This window comes from Indicator indicator, chromosome 2, assembly GCF_027791375.1.
Source record: "Indicator indicator isolate 239-I01 chromosome 2, UM_Iind_1.1, whole genome shotgun sequence".
In the NCBI taxonomy this organism is placed as follows: Eukaryota; Metazoa; Chordata; class Aves; order Piciformes; family Indicatoridae; genus Indicator; species Indicator indicator.
This window is the reverse complement of record NC_072011.1, coordinates 56849134-56866201: the sequence shown is the minus strand read 5'-3', so window position 1 is coordinate 56866201 and position 17068 is coordinate 56849134. Positions and strand designations below refer to the sequence as shown.

At 46.5% G+C, this 17068-nt stretch overlaps 1 protein-coding gene across 2 annotated transcripts in view; it reads right to left on the bottom strand.

Annotated features, from left to right (window-relative positions):
- The window catches only part of CAPN2 (calpain 2), a 34279-nt gene that overhangs the window by 5094 nt on the left and 12117 nt on the right, over window positions 1-17068 (bottom strand). Inside the window, exons 5-16 of one of the 2 annotated variants that reach the window (XM_054395002.1) lie at window positions 15928-16096; window positions 13796-13879; window positions 11308-11393; window positions 10066-10140; window positions 9682-9842; window positions 9174-9343; window positions 6902-6913; window positions 5267-5478; window positions 3483-3519; window positions 2448-2513; window positions 1848-1905; window positions 547-611 (exon numbers count right to left, since the gene is read on the bottom strand). In XM_054395002.1, coding sequence (XP_054250977.1) covers window positions 547-611; window positions 1848-1905; window positions 2448-2513; window positions 3483-3519; window positions 5267-5478; window positions 6902-6913; window positions 9174-9343; window positions 9682-9842; window positions 10066-10140; window positions 11308-11393; window positions 13796-13879; window positions 15928-16096 — 1195 coding nt within the window. Of the gene's footprint in view, window positions 1-546; window positions 612-1847; window positions 1906-2447; window positions 2514-3482; window positions 3520-5266; window positions 5479-6901; window positions 6914-9161; window positions 9344-9681; window positions 9843-10065; window positions 10141-11307; window positions 11394-13795; window positions 13880-15927; window positions 16097-17068 lie in introns of both variants that reach the window. The other variant, XM_054394993.1, reaches the window with a different exon arrangement.

Here is a 17068-nt window from a genome sequence, read left to right as displayed (position 1 = left end):
TCCCTTGTTTTCTGTTGCTAAGTCCTCCTGGCATTACGATGCCTTTACCAAACCCAGCCAGATAGCAGAGAAGTGAAGTGCACCCAGACGTGTATGTTCAAACTCTACAGCCAAGGTTATCCACACCATGCTGAGACCCAGTTGCCTTCTCCCAATACAGTCATCTTTGTCCCCAGAGAAAGCAGAACATGCAGCAGAACATGGGAACACTTGAAAGCAGACTGTCCTGTCTGATAATGGATTTTTCCTGCTGCCTGGGAGAATGCATGTGGCCATGGCCTGCAGTAAGAGCAAGGGCAACCACTTTTATTCAGGGGAACCAGGGTAAACCCAGCTTCTCCACCTCAGGAGTCATTAGTACATCAGTATGGACCCACCACAATGAAAGCAGATCACCTACTTCAGCAGAGGCAGAAGAGTATCATCTAGGAACAGCCTTAAACCTTAGAAACCTGAACTAAGTGAAAGGTGTCCTTGTCCATGGCAGGGAGGTTTTAAGGCCTCTTCCAGCCCAAACCATCCTATTATTCTATGATTAAAGGATACATCTAACAGGTCAACCATTATTTTACATGTCTCAATACTGAAGCCATCAGATTTAATATCTTGGCCTGTAAAGCAAGAGCAGAAAACAGGATTGTCATTACATGCTGTGCAACAGCACCTTCCTAACAATCTCATGAACTCGCTTCCCTATGGCTGGTGGCTTCCTTTGTAAATGATGAGGAGGCTCAGGGTGAAAGTTAGCTGTGATGCTAAACATGATTCTAAACTGGGTAAACAGCCCAGTTAATCTAGTTTGTAGGTGTGCTACAGAAGCAAGACACAGAGACAAAGCTTTTCTGCCCCTTATGGTCTGCCTGCAAAGACAAAGGTGGACTGTTGTGGACAAAGTGGACCTCTGACCTATGGAGGGTCAGTAGTAGGTAGCTTCATGCAAGGAGAAAACATCAAATCAAGCTTGCTAAGCCACAACACCATTACTAGCTGGCTGGTGCACACAGATATCCAACACAGCCCTGTCTACTTGGCCAAGATTTCACTTATTTCTTCAAACACTGATTTCTTGAGCACTGTAATGGAAAGGAAAATAATGCAGAGCCAAGCACTGAATCACTTCACAGAAAAAGAAGCCCAGAGTTTCAAAGTTTCTCCTCCTCCTTAGGGACACCCCCAACCATTAGCTAGGCTACTATTTGATTCCTGAGTAAGTCAATACTAAGGTATTGTCTTATTAATACTAAGCAGCAATACTTCTCTTGATTATTATCAAGCATTAATCAAATATGTTCATCTTCCTGGCAGCCAGATTCTGGGAGAAAAGGCACCTCAATCTCCTTACCAAAGCATCCCTCCTGTGAAACACATCTACACATCTGCAGCACAGCCCCAGCTCCAGAATTTCTGCAGCCCCCTGATGAAGCAGGATAACATGTGGCAATGGCCATACAGAGAGCCAAGCCACAGGCCCGGGGCAGAGCTGGTTAATATTCAAACATTACCTCCTTCAAGCTCAAGAGAAATGTATTCTCTTGGGGGGAAAAAAAAAAAAATCAAGTAAGGTAGGCAGAAGACCAGCATGGATAAGCAAGGGACTCTTAGTAAAACTCAAAACCAAAAAGCAGGTTTACAGTATGCGGAAAAAAGGACTAGTCAGTGGGGAGGATTATAGAAACGTAGCCAGAGAATATGGCAGGGGGGTTGGACCCGATGATCTGAGGTCCCTTCCAACCTCTGCTATACTGTGATGCTGTGACTGCCCAGGTCAGTGGTGTGCTTTGCTCTCACAGCCACGGTGGAAACCTGCTGGTGGCCAGCTGAATCTGCAGCTGGAGGAAGGCACTTACGCTTAGCCATGACTTTATTCAAGATGCTGCGCAGCTCGAAGGCAGAGATCTCTGCATCCTGCATTGAAAAGGAAAACAAGTGTTTCAGTCTGAGCTGCACACACCATCTCACAAGCAGCCTCTGCTTCCTTTGGGCAAGTTGGCCCGGTTCAAACATCCCTTGGAGTCTGACTTGGGTGGGACTGCAAGCAGTAAGCAATCCCCACCTCCCATTCCCAGGAGCACTACCAGTTCCCAGGTACTCACACACCAGGCTGCGGGGTCTGCCCAAGGGCTCGGGCAGGCAAGAGTACCTGGGGAGAAGGCACAACCCAGCCCTCATCATCTCCCTGCACCAAATGTTCTGCCCAAAGGACAGAGCTAGGGACCTGCAGAGATACCTGCAAGACTACCTGCAGGCAGTCCAAAGAGAGTGAAGATTGCCAGGAGGACTCGGGTATCTGCTGTGTCAGCAGATGGTAACTACAGATTTTTACAGCCATGATTACTCACGTGCCTGAGGTCTAACTCAGCACAAGAATTGAACTCTGTCCTGGGGGAGATGTCTCTCTTGCCCACTCACCCATCCTACCAGCAAGACGTTAACAGAAAAGCACTCACACTTCCTGCTAGCTGCCCAAAAAGCTTTTTAAAGCTGGCATCAATGTCTTCTTCACTGACCTCAGTCTAGGAGAGAGAAACAGAATATGGAACAGAGGAAATTTTCTGCCTGAGAAAGACCCAGTGCATTTCCTTGCCCCTAGTAAAACAAATATGAATGGAACAGTTGAAGGTACAGGCAACTTTTACTTTGATTTTCATCTGTTTTATTTTCAGGAGTGCGTTAAAACGCTGGGCAGGTAAGCACTGCAGGAATGAAAGCTTTCTGCAATGGCTTTTATTAGAAAAAATAAAATAAAATTAAACATTGATTTTATTTTAAAAATTGCTATCATTGAATGCTTTGGGTTGCAAGGATCATCTAGTTCCAACCTCCCTGCTATGGACTGGGACACCTGTCACTAGACCAGTTTGCTCAAGGCCCTGTCCAACCTGGCCTTGAACATTTCCAGGGAGGGGGCAAATTCAGAACTTCACTGTTGCTACTCCTGCTACTACTGTCAGAGTAGCTGTCTTCATGTAAAGAAAAGAAAGCAAAATATAAGTTCTTCTCTGGCTCAAAACCAAAAAACCAAACCAAAACACCAAAACAACCCCAAACAAATCACAAATCACAGAGAGGGGCAGATGCATCAGTAGGCAAAACAGCCCCAGCTCCAGCAACATGAAACAGATGGTGAGCCACTATTGGAAAAACATCACATGTGAAAAGCCTCCTACAGCTAAAAGGCTGTGCTCCTGGAATTCTGGGGAGCAAAGAGGATTTCCAGGGGCTCCAGTTACTTCTGCAGAGTACCTGATCTCCTCTACCTGAGAAGCCCAAGCTCAGGATAAAGGACATTGTATCTTTCACTTGTTGCTCATAATGATTTCATTTGCTGGACATTCAGCTATGGATAGTGGAAGATCCAAAGCGGGACAACAGTTCTGGGTAACACCTACAGAAAAACACAGCCCTGCCTAGGGAACAGGCACCAAACCCCCACTTGTTTACAACAAAATCATCTCCATTTAAAACATTTCAGTTACATATACCTCTTCAAAATTGGCCTCAATTTCATCATCTATAACCCTAGAAAGATAAAGAAATCAATATTAAAACCAAAATGACACTTTTTTGACACCCTTCCTTCAAGTTTCAGTTACAAATAGATTCTTTAAATTGTGGGAATAATAGTGAGTGTTCAAAAATTACTGGATTAACCAGCCACAGACACTGCATACCACCAGTGACAGCAGGAACTTGGCAACAAGAGACAAACACAAGATTTTGAGTCAGATATAACCCTTGGGTCTCTTAGTGCCACTGGCTATAGACCTCAGGGCCAGGTTCTTAGGTGCAAATCAAACTTTATCTAGTCGCATTTTCTTTTCTTTTTCCTTTAAACCAACAAGAAGAGAGAGCATTAGTCACAAGGATGTGTCAAAGTGGGAGAAGTGTTTCACTCTGTCCTCCAGCTGCTGTGGGAGCATCACACCTACAAAGGTGCATAAGCACTGCTAAGGGCCCATCAAAAGCTGAGTATGACTTCACACAGCTGAAGTCCCAGTTCTTTTTCACCACCACAGAAACATGGATCAAAAGACTACAGAATAGAAGAAAGGTTTCTGCTTGCTTTGAATTAGGGAACCCAGCAGGAAAGATCCCACATTCCTTCCCAAGGCTTTGGCTCAGCTGCTCTTTAAGGTGCAACATCTAAATACAGCTTCACAGCTTAGTGTGGTTTGAGGCAGTCCTATTAAAACCCATTTTAATTTTATCAAAGATGGCCTTTGGCTAAACAATTACCTTGATTTTTTTTTTTCAGCCTGATCTCAAAGATGCAAGATCAACAGCTGTTGTTAGTGTGTTCTCAAAGAGCCAAGAGCACACACATTTTTTGTGTCCCAAGCAGAGAACCCAGCCTAGAGTTTTCTCTCCACAGACCAACTTCTACTGTGGCAACCAGTTGCCTATAGCCAAATAACTTAAAACATCTGCCCTGGTAGGGCTGATGGTGACAATACCAACACTAATGCTATAATATACTGGTTAATTATTGTATCACCACTCTAAATATGGGGAGGAACTTCTTTAAGGGTGACCCAGCACTAGAACAGGCTGCCCAGAGAAGTGGTGGAGCCTCCATCTCTGGAGATATTCAAAACCCACTGGGACGTGTTCCTTTGTGCCCTTTCTTAGGTGAACCTGCCTTGGCAGGGGGCTTGGACTAGATCACAGTATCACAGTATATCAGAGGCTGGAAGGGACCTCAAGAGATCATCAGGTCCAACCCCCTGCCAGAGCAGGGTAGTCCTCACAGGAATGTGTCCAGGTAGGTTTTGAAAGTCTCCAGAGAAGGAGACTCCACAACCCCCCTGGGCAGCCTGTTCCAGTGCTCTATCACCCTCACTGTAAAGAAGTTTCTCCTCATGTGGAGGTGAAATCTTCTATGTTCAAGTTTGAACCCATTGTTCCTTGTCTTGTCACTGTGAACCACCAAAAAGAGCCTGGCCCCCTCAGACACCCACCCCTCAGATATTGATAGACATTGATCAGATCCCCTCTCAGTCTTCTCTTCTTAGGACTAAATAGCCCCAGATGATCTCCAGAGATTCCTTCCAGCCCCTACCATTCTGTGATTCCTCCCTGCTAAGTTTACTTGAACTTTCCTCAGCTGCATATGGGGAAACTGGGGACAAACCAGAACTGCCACAACCTCACCCATGCAGGGCATCTGCACATCCCTCTCCCCACTCCCTGCGGGAAGCTGCTGCACCCCAGCCCAGGGTTGCTTCATCCTTCCACGCCTGTGAGAGGGACCAAAACAGCTACATACGTGGAGTTTGCATTTTTCTCAGAGAAGACTCTCAGACAGAAATCCCCATTCTTGTTGGGCTCAAAGGTCGAGGGCACGATGATATATTCTCCCGCAGGGAGCTTGAACCGGTTCAGCACTTCCCGGAGGTTGATAAAGGTGTTTGACTTTTCCCTTGCTTTGTTGGTGAGGAAGAAGTTTTTACTCAGATGAACATTCGTCTGGCCAGAAAACTTATGAAAAGCAAAGAAAGAGGAGAGAAGAAAAAAAAAAAAAAAACAACAACTCCACAGTCTGCATCTATTTGCATTGACAAATTAAAAATATTAGCTAGGCATGAGAAAACCAAAAAAAAAAAAAAAAAAAAAGATACCTGTTCAACAGAACCCAAAAAAAGAGAAGAGAAAGGGGGTGGCTGCATCCCACCACACCACTCCTGAGCCAATGTGCTCTGCAGAACATCTCAATAAATCATTTGAGTCATGCTTATGCTCTGCAGATGATAATGGGTGTGTGAAGACATTTGGAAATTCTCCCAGCAACTACTTTTAGTTAAAGTGAAGGTGGTTTAGGACTCGGAGCTGGTGCCACCAGGAGACTGCCGCTGAGGTCAGGCTATCTTAAAGATGATAAATCACTAATGGAGGGCTCCAAGAAGAAGTGGAATTACAAAAGCATATTTGGAGTGTAAGATCTTCCAGAACAAACTGTCCTGTGCAGGGTTTTACAGGAGGGCTAGCTTAGCTCTAGAAGCAAACACCAGGAATGTTCATAGTTCAGAAAACTCCCCCTTCCTGTCCTCCTGGATTTTTTAAGAACACAAAACCTGTCTGACCTGCTGCCATGGTGGGAGGTAAAATTCTGCCTTTAGGGAAAAGTAAAGTCAGGAGACTGCAGCTAGAGCACCCCTTTTATGGAAATCAGGTTTTTGGACCAGCAGGGTGAGAGCTGAGCAGCTGAAAGAGTACTGCTAAGGTATTCAAAAGGTACCTAAGAAATTTAATTAACTGGTAGCACCATTTCCTCCCCTGACTGATGAAGCCATGGTTTATGTAATAACAGCTGGTTTGAGCATAGCCTTGGGAGCTGCAAACTGCCCTGGCTGCTTTGCATGCACCCTCATAAGTATAGCAAACCCCACAACGAGGTTACCCAGGCATTTTGCTCAAGCTCAGCCTTCCTCTGGGGAGCAATAACTCAGAGGTAACTGCAGCCCTGCCTCCTATTGCATAGGCAGCACCACTTTGTCACCCCAAGGCATGCTGTGAGCTACCTGCAGAGAGAAACCGATAAAGATGGTGCTTAGGGAAATAAAAACAAACACCCCCTTGGAATATTACTTGTGTCAAACACAAACTCTGCACAAACCTGAGAAAAGCAGCTGCAGTCTAGGTGAACAGATGCGGGTCTGGGCTGGGAGAAGACCCATGGAAGAGCAGCTTTGTTGAATTTCTGCAGTACAGAGAGCTCTTATCCCAACTCAAGACACACTGAAAACGCAACATGGGCTCAAGGCCCCTTCCAGAATAAATGGCCTCTAACTTTACTCTGCACAGTCAGTATTGTCCTGCAGTAAGGAGGATCCTTTGAAACATTTCTTCCTATAAGCCATTCAGCCCCAACTCTGCACCTTGACCACCAATGTGTGCTACATACCTCTGGGGGCACCTGCAAGGAGAAAAGGAGAGTTATTTGCCTGATGAACGGCAGCACCAGGGCTGCTGCTTCTCACTACTTGTTGGCAGGTACATTCATACTTTTGGAAAAAAAAAAAAAAAAAAAACCAAACTTGGCTTGAAGAAGTAGGTGAAGGTTGAGCCCACATCACCCAACACTGACTGCTGGCTCAGCTGTCAGCTCCCAGATTCACCCTGGAGGCAGGTGAGGCTCACCCATGTCAGTGTGGGCACAGTCTAGCACAGAAGCTGACAATGGGGTTGTGATTTCCTGCTGAACTTCTACCCTGTGACCTGCTATGATACTTTTTGTAGACAGTTTCTCTACTATTTCTTCCCATCTTCTCTTTTACACTCTGACCTCACCATCATCAGGAGAGAAGGCAGGGGCTGAGCAAGACAAAAATGCAGTTTCCCCATTCCCTTACAGGTTATGGGGGTCTAGCTTTGCTTTAAAGCTTACTTGCCTATGGGACCAGACTCTCTGACAAGCTTTCCCAAATCTGGGATATTGAGAAAGCAACAAAGCAACCTGAAGGCAACAGCACTGGTCACAGTATATCAGAGGTTGGAAGGGGCCTCATGAGACCACCAGGTCCAGCCCCCCTGCCAGAGCAGGATCACTTCGGGTAGTCTGCACAGGAACACATCCAGGTGGGTTTGAAAGTCTCCAGAGAAGGAGACTCCACAACCTCTCTGGGCAGCCTGTTCCAGTCCTGTCACTGTAAAAAAGTTTCTCCTCATGTTGAGGTGAAATCTTCTATGGTCTAGTCTGAACCCATTGTTCCTTGTCTTATCACTGTGAACCACTGAAAAGAGCCTGGCTCCCTCCACTTGACACCCACCCCTCAGATATTGATAGACATTGATCAGATCCCCTCTCAGTCTTCTCTTCTCCAGACTCAACAGCCCCAGGGATCTCAGTCTCTCTTCATTTTCATAGTCCCATTTTCACTGCCAGCTGAGCATTATTGCTTTGCAGCCCTGAATAAAATGTCCTGCTTAAGGAGTACCATGGACACATCTCTGACCCTTAACTCAGCAGAAGGAGTTTTACAGGTGTTGGTTGGATGGTTCTGCTGCTGGATTCATACTCCCCAAGCTAGCAGTGTCCCAGCCAGCAATGTGCTCTTGTGGCCAAGAAGGTCAATGCCATTCTGGGGTGTATTAGAAGGGTTGTAGTTAGTAGGTTGAGAGAGGTTTTCCTCCCTCTCTACTCTGCCCTGGTGAGGCTGCATCTGGAATACTGTGTTCAGCTCTGGGCACCTCAGTTCAAGAAGGACATCAGGGAACTGCTTGAAAGAGTCCAGTGCAGACCCACAAAAATGATTAAGGGAGTGGAACATCTCCCTTATGAAGAGAGACAGAGAGCTGGGGCTATTTAGCTTGAGAAGGGAAGACTGAGAAGTGACCTCATTCATGTTTGTAAATATATAAAGGGTGAGTGCCAAGAGGATGGAGCCAGGCTCTTCTTGGTGATGCCCAAGGAAAGGACAAGGGGCAATGGGTGGAAGTTGAAGCAGAGGAAGTCCCATGTGAACATGAGGAAAAAATTTCCACTGTGAGGGTGACAGAACACTGGAACAGGCTGCCCAGGGGTGTTGTGGAGTCTTCCTCTCTGGAGATATTAAAACCCTGCTGGATGTGTTCTTGTGTGATCTGTTCTGGGTGATCTGCTCTGGCAGGGGGGTTGGACTGGATATCTTTCGAGGTCCCTTCCAGCCCTTAACATCCTGTGATTCTGTGATCACATGGCTGCCACAGCTGCCCTCATTCTGCCACTTTCCTCCACAGCCTGACAAGTGAAGGTTAGACTGGATTGCTGCACTTGGAATTTTTTAATTTTGTTTTAAACACTTTTTCTGCTCCTCCATTTAGAAGCACAGAATATTATAGCTGAGAAGCAGCTTCTTTGGGTGATCTGGTTCAAACCCCCATGCTCAAAGCATAGCAAACATCAAAGTCAAATTGGTTTGGACCTTGTCTAATCTAGGTTTTAATATCTCCAGGGATGAAGATTCCATGATCTTTCTGGGTCCCTGTCCCTGTGTGTGATTGACTGTTTTAGGGGAGGATAGTTTTCTAAACATCTGTGTGGACTTTTCCTTGCTGTGGCTGGTGTCCAATTCAATCCAGCTGAATTTTGGCAGGAAGCCCAGTCTAAGAATTGCACTACCTCAGTTACAGGGTTTCTTTTATAGCTCTTTCATAGTTTCTCTTTTCCTTCCATGCACTTGTACTGCCTTACTTGCCTCATAAATTGCAAAGCCAATGGTATGCATGTCCTCTCCCATCTTCCTCTGCTTCCGCCGGTGCTTCTGAATCAGGCCAACAAGGAAGGTACAGCCCCTCTCGGGATCATCAGGATCCTCATCTTCTTCCTCCAACTTGATTAAATACTGTGGATTCATCCAGAAAGTGTCTGGGAAGTGGATTTACAAAAAAGGACTCAGAGACTACCTTGGAAGCAACCATGCTGATATGCACATGTCAGCTAGGACAGATTGCAGCTCTGACTTCCAAAGTCAGTTGTGAGAAGGATAAACTAATCCTCCTCTCCCTCAGTCTTTACAACCACAATTAGACCCTCACATCAGGAAGCCACGTTTCCCAAACACTTGCAGGTTTCGGGCGTCAGTGGTGGCTTTCCCATGTACATCCTCCTCCCTCCACAGGCCACTCCCTCCCAGAAGCAGCACCCAGAGAAAGTGGACAAGCACAGAGGGTTTCTCCATCACAGTGCTGCCTGCATGCCCTTACTTGGGTAATTCCTGCAGCCTCCTGCAGTGGCTCCTCGCCTCCAGTTTCCATCCAGCTTCAGCAGGCTCCACTTCTTGTACTTATCGCTTGCCAGGGTGTCTGGAGTCAGGTTGCAGATCTCCAGGCGGGAGTAATGTCTCAAGAAGTCGTTGAACGCCATCCTGTGGGAGGCAATGCCACAGGCAGCATCTCCTTAGGATGGACAAGTTTTTTGTAGGACCACTTTGTAATGTCCTGTGTCCCCCCCCCTGCAATTTAGCACTAAGATTTGAAGTGAATCTGTTCACTCATCTTGGGGAAGGTACTGAGAGGAGTTCCTTGGTGTGAAAAGAGCAGAGGAGGAGACATTCCCTTCAGCCTGAAGGAAAAGCCAGCGCAGCTCACCAAAACTCCCCATCTTCATGCCTCCTGGTCAGCCGCTCCCGCACCTCAGGATCAACACCGCTCCAGTTTGGGCAGCTGAAAGGCAACCCCCACATCAGTGCACTATAGGGTACAGTGAAGATTAAATTCTAACATAGCTGGTCTGGCACAATGATTTCTTTCTTGTAACTCCACATGGCTGCAACGGTCTGTGATATCTAGGTGATAGCAGCTCCAGAGCTCTGAAACTACAGCAGAATTAGAACACAGGGACCTGGAGCATTCAAACACCTCACTTCTTAAATATCCACAGTATGCATCAAACCCAGCTTTATTTTCAGAAAGTGATAATGCCTTAACCAGGAGACAGGACGATTAAGGAAGTGGAACATCATCTGTACAAGAAGAGAGTGAGGGAGCTGGGGCTCTTGAGGAGATTGAGAGGTGATCTCATCAATGTTTATAAATATGTAAAGGGTGAGTGCCCAGAGGATGGAGCCAGGCTCTTCTTGGTGATGCTCAATGACAGGACAAGGGGCAATGGGTGGAAGTTGAGCCATAGGAAGTTTCACATAAATATGAGGAAAAACTTTTTCCCTGTGAGGATGACGGAGCACTGGAACCGGCTGCCTGGGCGGGGTTGGGGAGTCTTCCTCTCTGGAGGCATTCAAAACTTACCTGGATGCATTCCTGTGTAATCTGGTGTAGGTGATCCTACTCTGGCAGGGGAGATGGACCGCATGATCTTTCAAAGTCCCTTCCAGACCCTGAAATTCTGTGATTCTGGGGGTGTTCTTTTGTTTGTTTGATTTTTTGCGTGGTTTTTTTTTGGTGGGTTTTGTTTGCTTGTTTTTCTTTTCTTTTTCTTAAAAAGAAAAACCCAGGACAACCACTGCCCAGCCGCAGAAGTAAGCAAGGTCTAGCTTTCATTTTAAGAATGGAAACGGATTTTTAAAGCCCGCTTGGAAGGAAAGTTTTTGGTAGCTTACCACTGAACCTGGGCTGTCAAAGAAGCAGAGAGGTTTGTAGGAACTACCAACCAAATGACTGCATCTTCCACAAAGGCAAGTGTTTGTTTGAAGGGCACCACGTGCTGTGATGCCTATGTGGGAGATGACACTGGTGGGATGCTGTTTTAAAGCAGCTGGGCACAGACATCACATTCAGATGTAACTTAGGGAGGAATCTTGAGGTAGGGAGAAGACAGTTGACAGGAGAAACATGATCATAGCCCTGCACTATAAGCCTATGGGTCCAACTTACTTGTCATTCCATTTTCCAGTCCACTCCACTTCCCCCCAGGGATTTCTGATTCTGATCAGCTTCTGCACTGTTCCTCGGAAGTTCACCTGATGGGATCAGAAGTGCATAGAGAGTTACTCAGAGGCTCAGCTCTGTGCTCCCTTTTCACCCCTTCTAGGGCGATGAGACATGACAGAGTTAAGTATCTTAGTGCTACACAAACACTGAAGTGTATAAAAACAAAAGCTGATTTGGCCCTTAACTCACCCAGAGGTTTATGGTATGCACAAACCAAAGCTCATAACCAAAACCAATTACCTCTGATAGAATTTCCAGCAAAGGAAACATAACACTGCCACAGGGCTGCCACAAAGCAGGTACAAGTAGAAAACTCTGAAGTTTTCATCCATGTATAAACTCCCTTTTCACATTCAAAGAATCATAGAACAGTTTGGGTTGGAAGGGACCTCAAAGGTCACCTCAAAGGGACCTCAAAGGGACCTCAAAGGGACACCTGCCACTAGACCAGGTTCCTCAAGGTCACACCCAACCTGATCTTGAATACTTCCAGGGAGAGGCATCCACAACCTCCCTGGGCAACCTTTTCCTGTGCCTCACCATCCACCCTCCCTGTAATAAATTTTTTTCTAATACCCAGTCTAAATTCTACCCTCCTCCAGCTTAAAGCTTGTCCTATCACTACAAGCCCTTGTAAAAAGTCCCTCCCCAACTTTCTTGTGGGCCATCTTCACATACTGGAAGGTTGCTATAAGGGCTCCCCCCTGACCCTTCTCTTTTCTAGTTGAGCAGATCCAACTCTTGCAGCCTGTCCCCACAGGGGAGGTGCTCAAGCCCTCTGATCATCTTTGTGGCCCTCCTCCAGACCCACTCGAGCAGTTCAACATCCTTCTTGTGTTCAAATGCTTTCTCCCCCACCTCTACACAAAGATAAGCCTGTTACAAGAGATGGGCTACTCCATTTGGTCCCAACCCCTCTGACCAGAGCAGAACACTAGAACAGGCTGCCCAGAGAGGTTGTGGAGTCTTCTCTAGAGACCTTTAAGGCCCATCTAGGTAGGTTCCTGTGTGACCTGCCCTAGGTGATCCTGCTTTTGGCACACGGGTTTGACTCAGTGATATCTGGAGGTCCTTTCCAACCCCACCCTTCCTGTGATTCTGTTGACCACATGAGTGGTCAGTACAGCATCATCAGCTCCTCACACTGCACTGAGGCTCTGGCTTGTTATCTGCTGATCTCTGCATGCACTGAGGCCAGGCCAGACAAAGCTGTGCAAGTTTCAGTGGGAACACCCAGCATTTATGAGGAACACAGCACTAAAATGAGGAAGCAGCTAGCTCACTTCCAGAGCCCAAAGCCAAGAAAACTGCAGAGAGCAGCAGCACAGTGTTCAGAAATGATGCTCTGGTTCCCGAGATGAACTATCCTTACAAAGCCTGCACATACCTCCAGAGGAAAAGCCTGGCTAAATCATGCACGTGTGTGAATTAAGGTCAAACTCCTCCTTTGCTGCTTTTGCTGCGAGAAGAGGACCAAATTCAAGAACATAAACCCGCCCGTTAGCAGTGTCCACCTCAGCACAGCCTGTCAGCAGCTCTCTGCATCTCACTCTGAAGTTTCAGAATTGTTTCAGAAACAATTGGTGAAGTAACCGAAAGTGCATTGCACATCTGGAAGGATGCCATGATCTGCTTTCATTTATCTACGCTTCTTTTAACTTCACCGGTCACCTGCTCTTGATCAGGCACTCTGTGTTCAAACGCCATGCCCTGCAGGCATGTTTGGCAGGCATTGAAGGGGCAATCATTTATTGTCTTTAACTTGGCACACATCTCTCACATCAGGAGGATGGGGCCAGTCTGCTTTTCAGCAACAGGACAAGAGGCAACGTGCGCAAACTTTAACATAGGAAGTTCCATCTAAACACGAGGAGCAACTTCTTTACTTTGGGGATGGTAGAGCACTGGAACAAGCTACCAAGAGAGGTTGTGGAGTCTCCATCTCTGGAGTCATTCAAAACTTGCCTAGATGCTATCCTGGGCAACCTGCTCTAGGTGAACCTGCTCTGGCAGGCGAGTTGGACTAGACGATCTCCAGAGGTCCCTTCCAACCCCCATCATTCTGTGATCTTACTGTACATTTAAGGCACAGTGCTGTCTGCTATACAGAAATGTGTTGAGGAGCTTGGCCACCAGCAGAGGGTGGTATGCCCTCTGCACAAGGCTTCCCACCACCCTACTTGCTAGGAAACAGCAGTACTTAAAGAAGGGTTTTGGCCAAACCCTCCAAAAAGTCAAGTTTTCATTTATCCAAAACATTTATCCAAACAAAAAAATTCAGTACTTCTTCAGAAAAACAGGGCTCATAACCTGCTCTGGCAAAACAGGTGAGAGTGGAGACTTTGCAACCCTGAAGGCAATTAGTGGCTGCCATGGCCCAGGCTACATGCAAAGCCTGCTGCATTTCACCCCTCCGGGGCAGTGCACCTACCTCCTCTGCCCCAGTGACCGAGTATGCATGCCCCTTCACCAGCTTCTGGGACGTGACTGCCTCTGTCTCTGCTGCACTGGTGATCTGGAGGAGCAAAGGAACTTGGTGAGTGTGGCTTCCTGCATGGCAAGGGATCCAACAAAGCAAAGCCTCCCCCCCCTCACTGGAGATTTAATCTCACTGGGAGACTGCAGGGGTGGTTTAGCTGCTTGTTGTAGGGTTAAATTTGCCCCCTCAACAACAATCAGAAATTCACTCCCACGGGATGGAGGGTGAATAAATCCAGAATAAATCACCAGACTAGCTCAGAAAAGATTTGGAAGTAAAATAAAGTTATATTTACAAAATAGACTAAATATGAAATCATATAAGGTGATAAAGCATGCACAAAATATACTTACATATATTTACAGCTCAACAATCAAAAGTATCCCCCTGGGCAGCCCAGAGGGACTGCTAGCAACCTCCTCCCCCCTCCTTTCCCTGGTACCTTCACAGACACAGTAACAGTTAACTCCTTACACAGAGGCAAGGAGAGGGATCTGTGTGACAGAGCAGGGAGAGGGGAAGGCAGCATGTGGCACTGCTGAGGGTCCTAGGGCCCACATTTGTGTCATGGGGTGCACACCAGAAACCCTACACCACAGCAAAGCTGCCTCCTGACTCCAAAACACATGGTACAGTGCATCTCTTCTCCTGTGTTTCTGCATGCTGCATAAAAAGGACACACAACAATGAGCTCCATATTCTGAAGGGACTGGGAGGAACACAGCAGGTGAACTGGCCTGAGGCTCCCCACCCAGGTCCAGCAAGCCCCAGTGTTTTGTTTAAAGTCAAAACACCCCTTTCAGCTCCACCATGGGGTAGGAGGTTCCTTTTCCTTTCCCCACCTTAGGATCTGCCATGCCAGGGAGCAAGGGACAAGGACATGCTTTGGATGCCATGGGTACCTGAAAGCATCTCACCCTCTCACTCTCTTTGCAGCCATTAGAGTACTCAGGCAGTCTGCCCTATGAACACTGCAGGGGACAGTCACCTCTTGCTAGGAAGTGACTGATACCTTGCTGCAGCAATGCTGAACTCTCTATAGAATGTTTGGCTGCCACTGCCTTCCCAGCCTTTCAGCAAGTGTGTGATCTTTAAACAAGCACATCTGACGAGTAGGATCAAGCAGGCAGGATCCCTGCTGTCGATTTGTTTCCTATTACTGCCTCACAGTGCACTCTTCATGTAATGCTTAACCTTTGTGTCCCTACTTCTCTCACAGAAGAGACTTTTTCTCAAAGTCTAAAGTCACTAATAATTACTTCACAGTACAGAAAGTGTCAACACTTACCCACAATGGAACATATTTACCCCCTCCCAACCCCAACAAAAGGCTTGTATCAATCTGGAGCAAAAATCCAGATGTCAGATTCTTATCTAAATGCCAACAAGTAAAACAAGTCCAGAAAGTGATGCAAAGCTGCACTCTGACATTAACCAAGTACTTCTCCTGCTGTGAAGCTTCCTTCCCCTGTGACTGATTGAACTTGAAAAATGTGAGGAAACATTTGCATTTATATTATGACTGGAGTTCTCATAACCAGCTTACTTTCCCTTTAGACACAGCTAAGATGCAATCTGATTTGGGAGTAGGGTTATTATCACAATAACAATACTTAGGCTCATTTTAGTAAGGCTAGAAAGCTACACCAAATCCTTGTATGCAGGGCCAAAGCCCCTTTTTTTCTTCTGCCTTGTGCAAGCTCAGGTTTGGCAACACATTTTCCCATAAAGCCTTTTAAAGGCCTGGTGACACTTTGAGCTTTGCTGCTTCAAGAAGAGAGCCCAGATTTTGGGGAAATGCTTTGTTAGTTTTGAGACAGGCTACAGCAAGGACAGAGCTATTACACTCAGCTTACAAAGTCTACATTTCAACCTGTTCTCAGATATAACCCTCCCCAAGAAGAGAATTTGCCTGTGTCACACTCCTGGGTCAAGCTCACCAAGCATGAGGTAGAACAAAGAACCATAGGCAGAGGGGACCAACATCCTTTGTGCACCTCCTGTGGCTAGAGCACAGGTCCATTCCCCAGCTGTCCGCACACAGAGTGAGAGCCAAGTGTCCAGCAATGAGCATGCTAACTCACATCAATGGAGCAGCCAAGGAGAGAGCCTTTCTGAAGTGCCTTCTGAATGATTTTGAAGAGGTTGGGTGGTGCCTTCTGCAGCTCATACCATTCTGCAATTCCACCGGTGAAGTCCTCAAAGCCTTCAGTGGTGGTGCCACCAGAGAGAGACTCATAAGATCCATTCAGCCTGCACACAAGGGAACACACAACACCAACCACCAAACTCTGTATTTTCCCCTTCTCATACACACAACCATCAGGTTCCCTGTTCTCTTCTCTTGGAGAGGGGCACTAAGCTGTGCCAACTGTCACAGCATTTCTGCTCTCTACAGCACCAAGGCAGCTGTGAATGTGCCCCATTCAGCTTTGCTTCTCAGACTTCTCTAGGTGGAAAGCCCAGCATAAAGTCCTGTATGATCATGTATGCAGGTTGCAGGCTCAATCATATCAATGACAAAACCCATGAACACTATTTGAAGAAAAAAAAAATTCCTATAAAAAAACATCAAGACCCAATGATTTGCCTTCTAGTTGCACATAGTCTTTAAATTAATTTAACAATTACAAGTGTGATTTGCAGCTGATCTAAATTAGCTCCATTTCTTAAGTCAATTGAAAATAGTAACCTTAGATGGCAGATGTCTCCCTGGCATTCCCCAAACTGGAAATTCAGACTTGAGCATCTTCAGGTTGAACAAAGACCTGGATACACTGACTGGTATGCTTTGCATGCTGAAGCACTGCAGCTGCAAGCCCCTACTGATGCATAGAGCACATGAAACAGAGCTGCCCAGGCCTTTGCAGCAGAAGACAGTACTCTTCAAACAGCCTTGCCATGAGAAGCAAAAGCTCTTTTTCTTGGCTAGTAACAAAGCCAATACTTTTGTCTACTTGTCCCAAGCATCTGTCAGCAACGTTTTACTGAACCAGCCACTCTGGCATACCCCAGAAGCTGTAAAGTCTAATAATTAGGCTGGCATTTTAGATGCACAGTACCTGAGCAGCTGAGGATGCTCTGAGGAAGCAGAGGCACTGGGATATTTGAATGTGGTGAAAACCTGTTCACTCTACAGCTACCTGAATGGAGGTTGGAGTGAGGAGGGGTCCAGCCTCTTCTCCTTAGTATCAAGCAACAGGACTAGAGGAAATGGCTACAAGC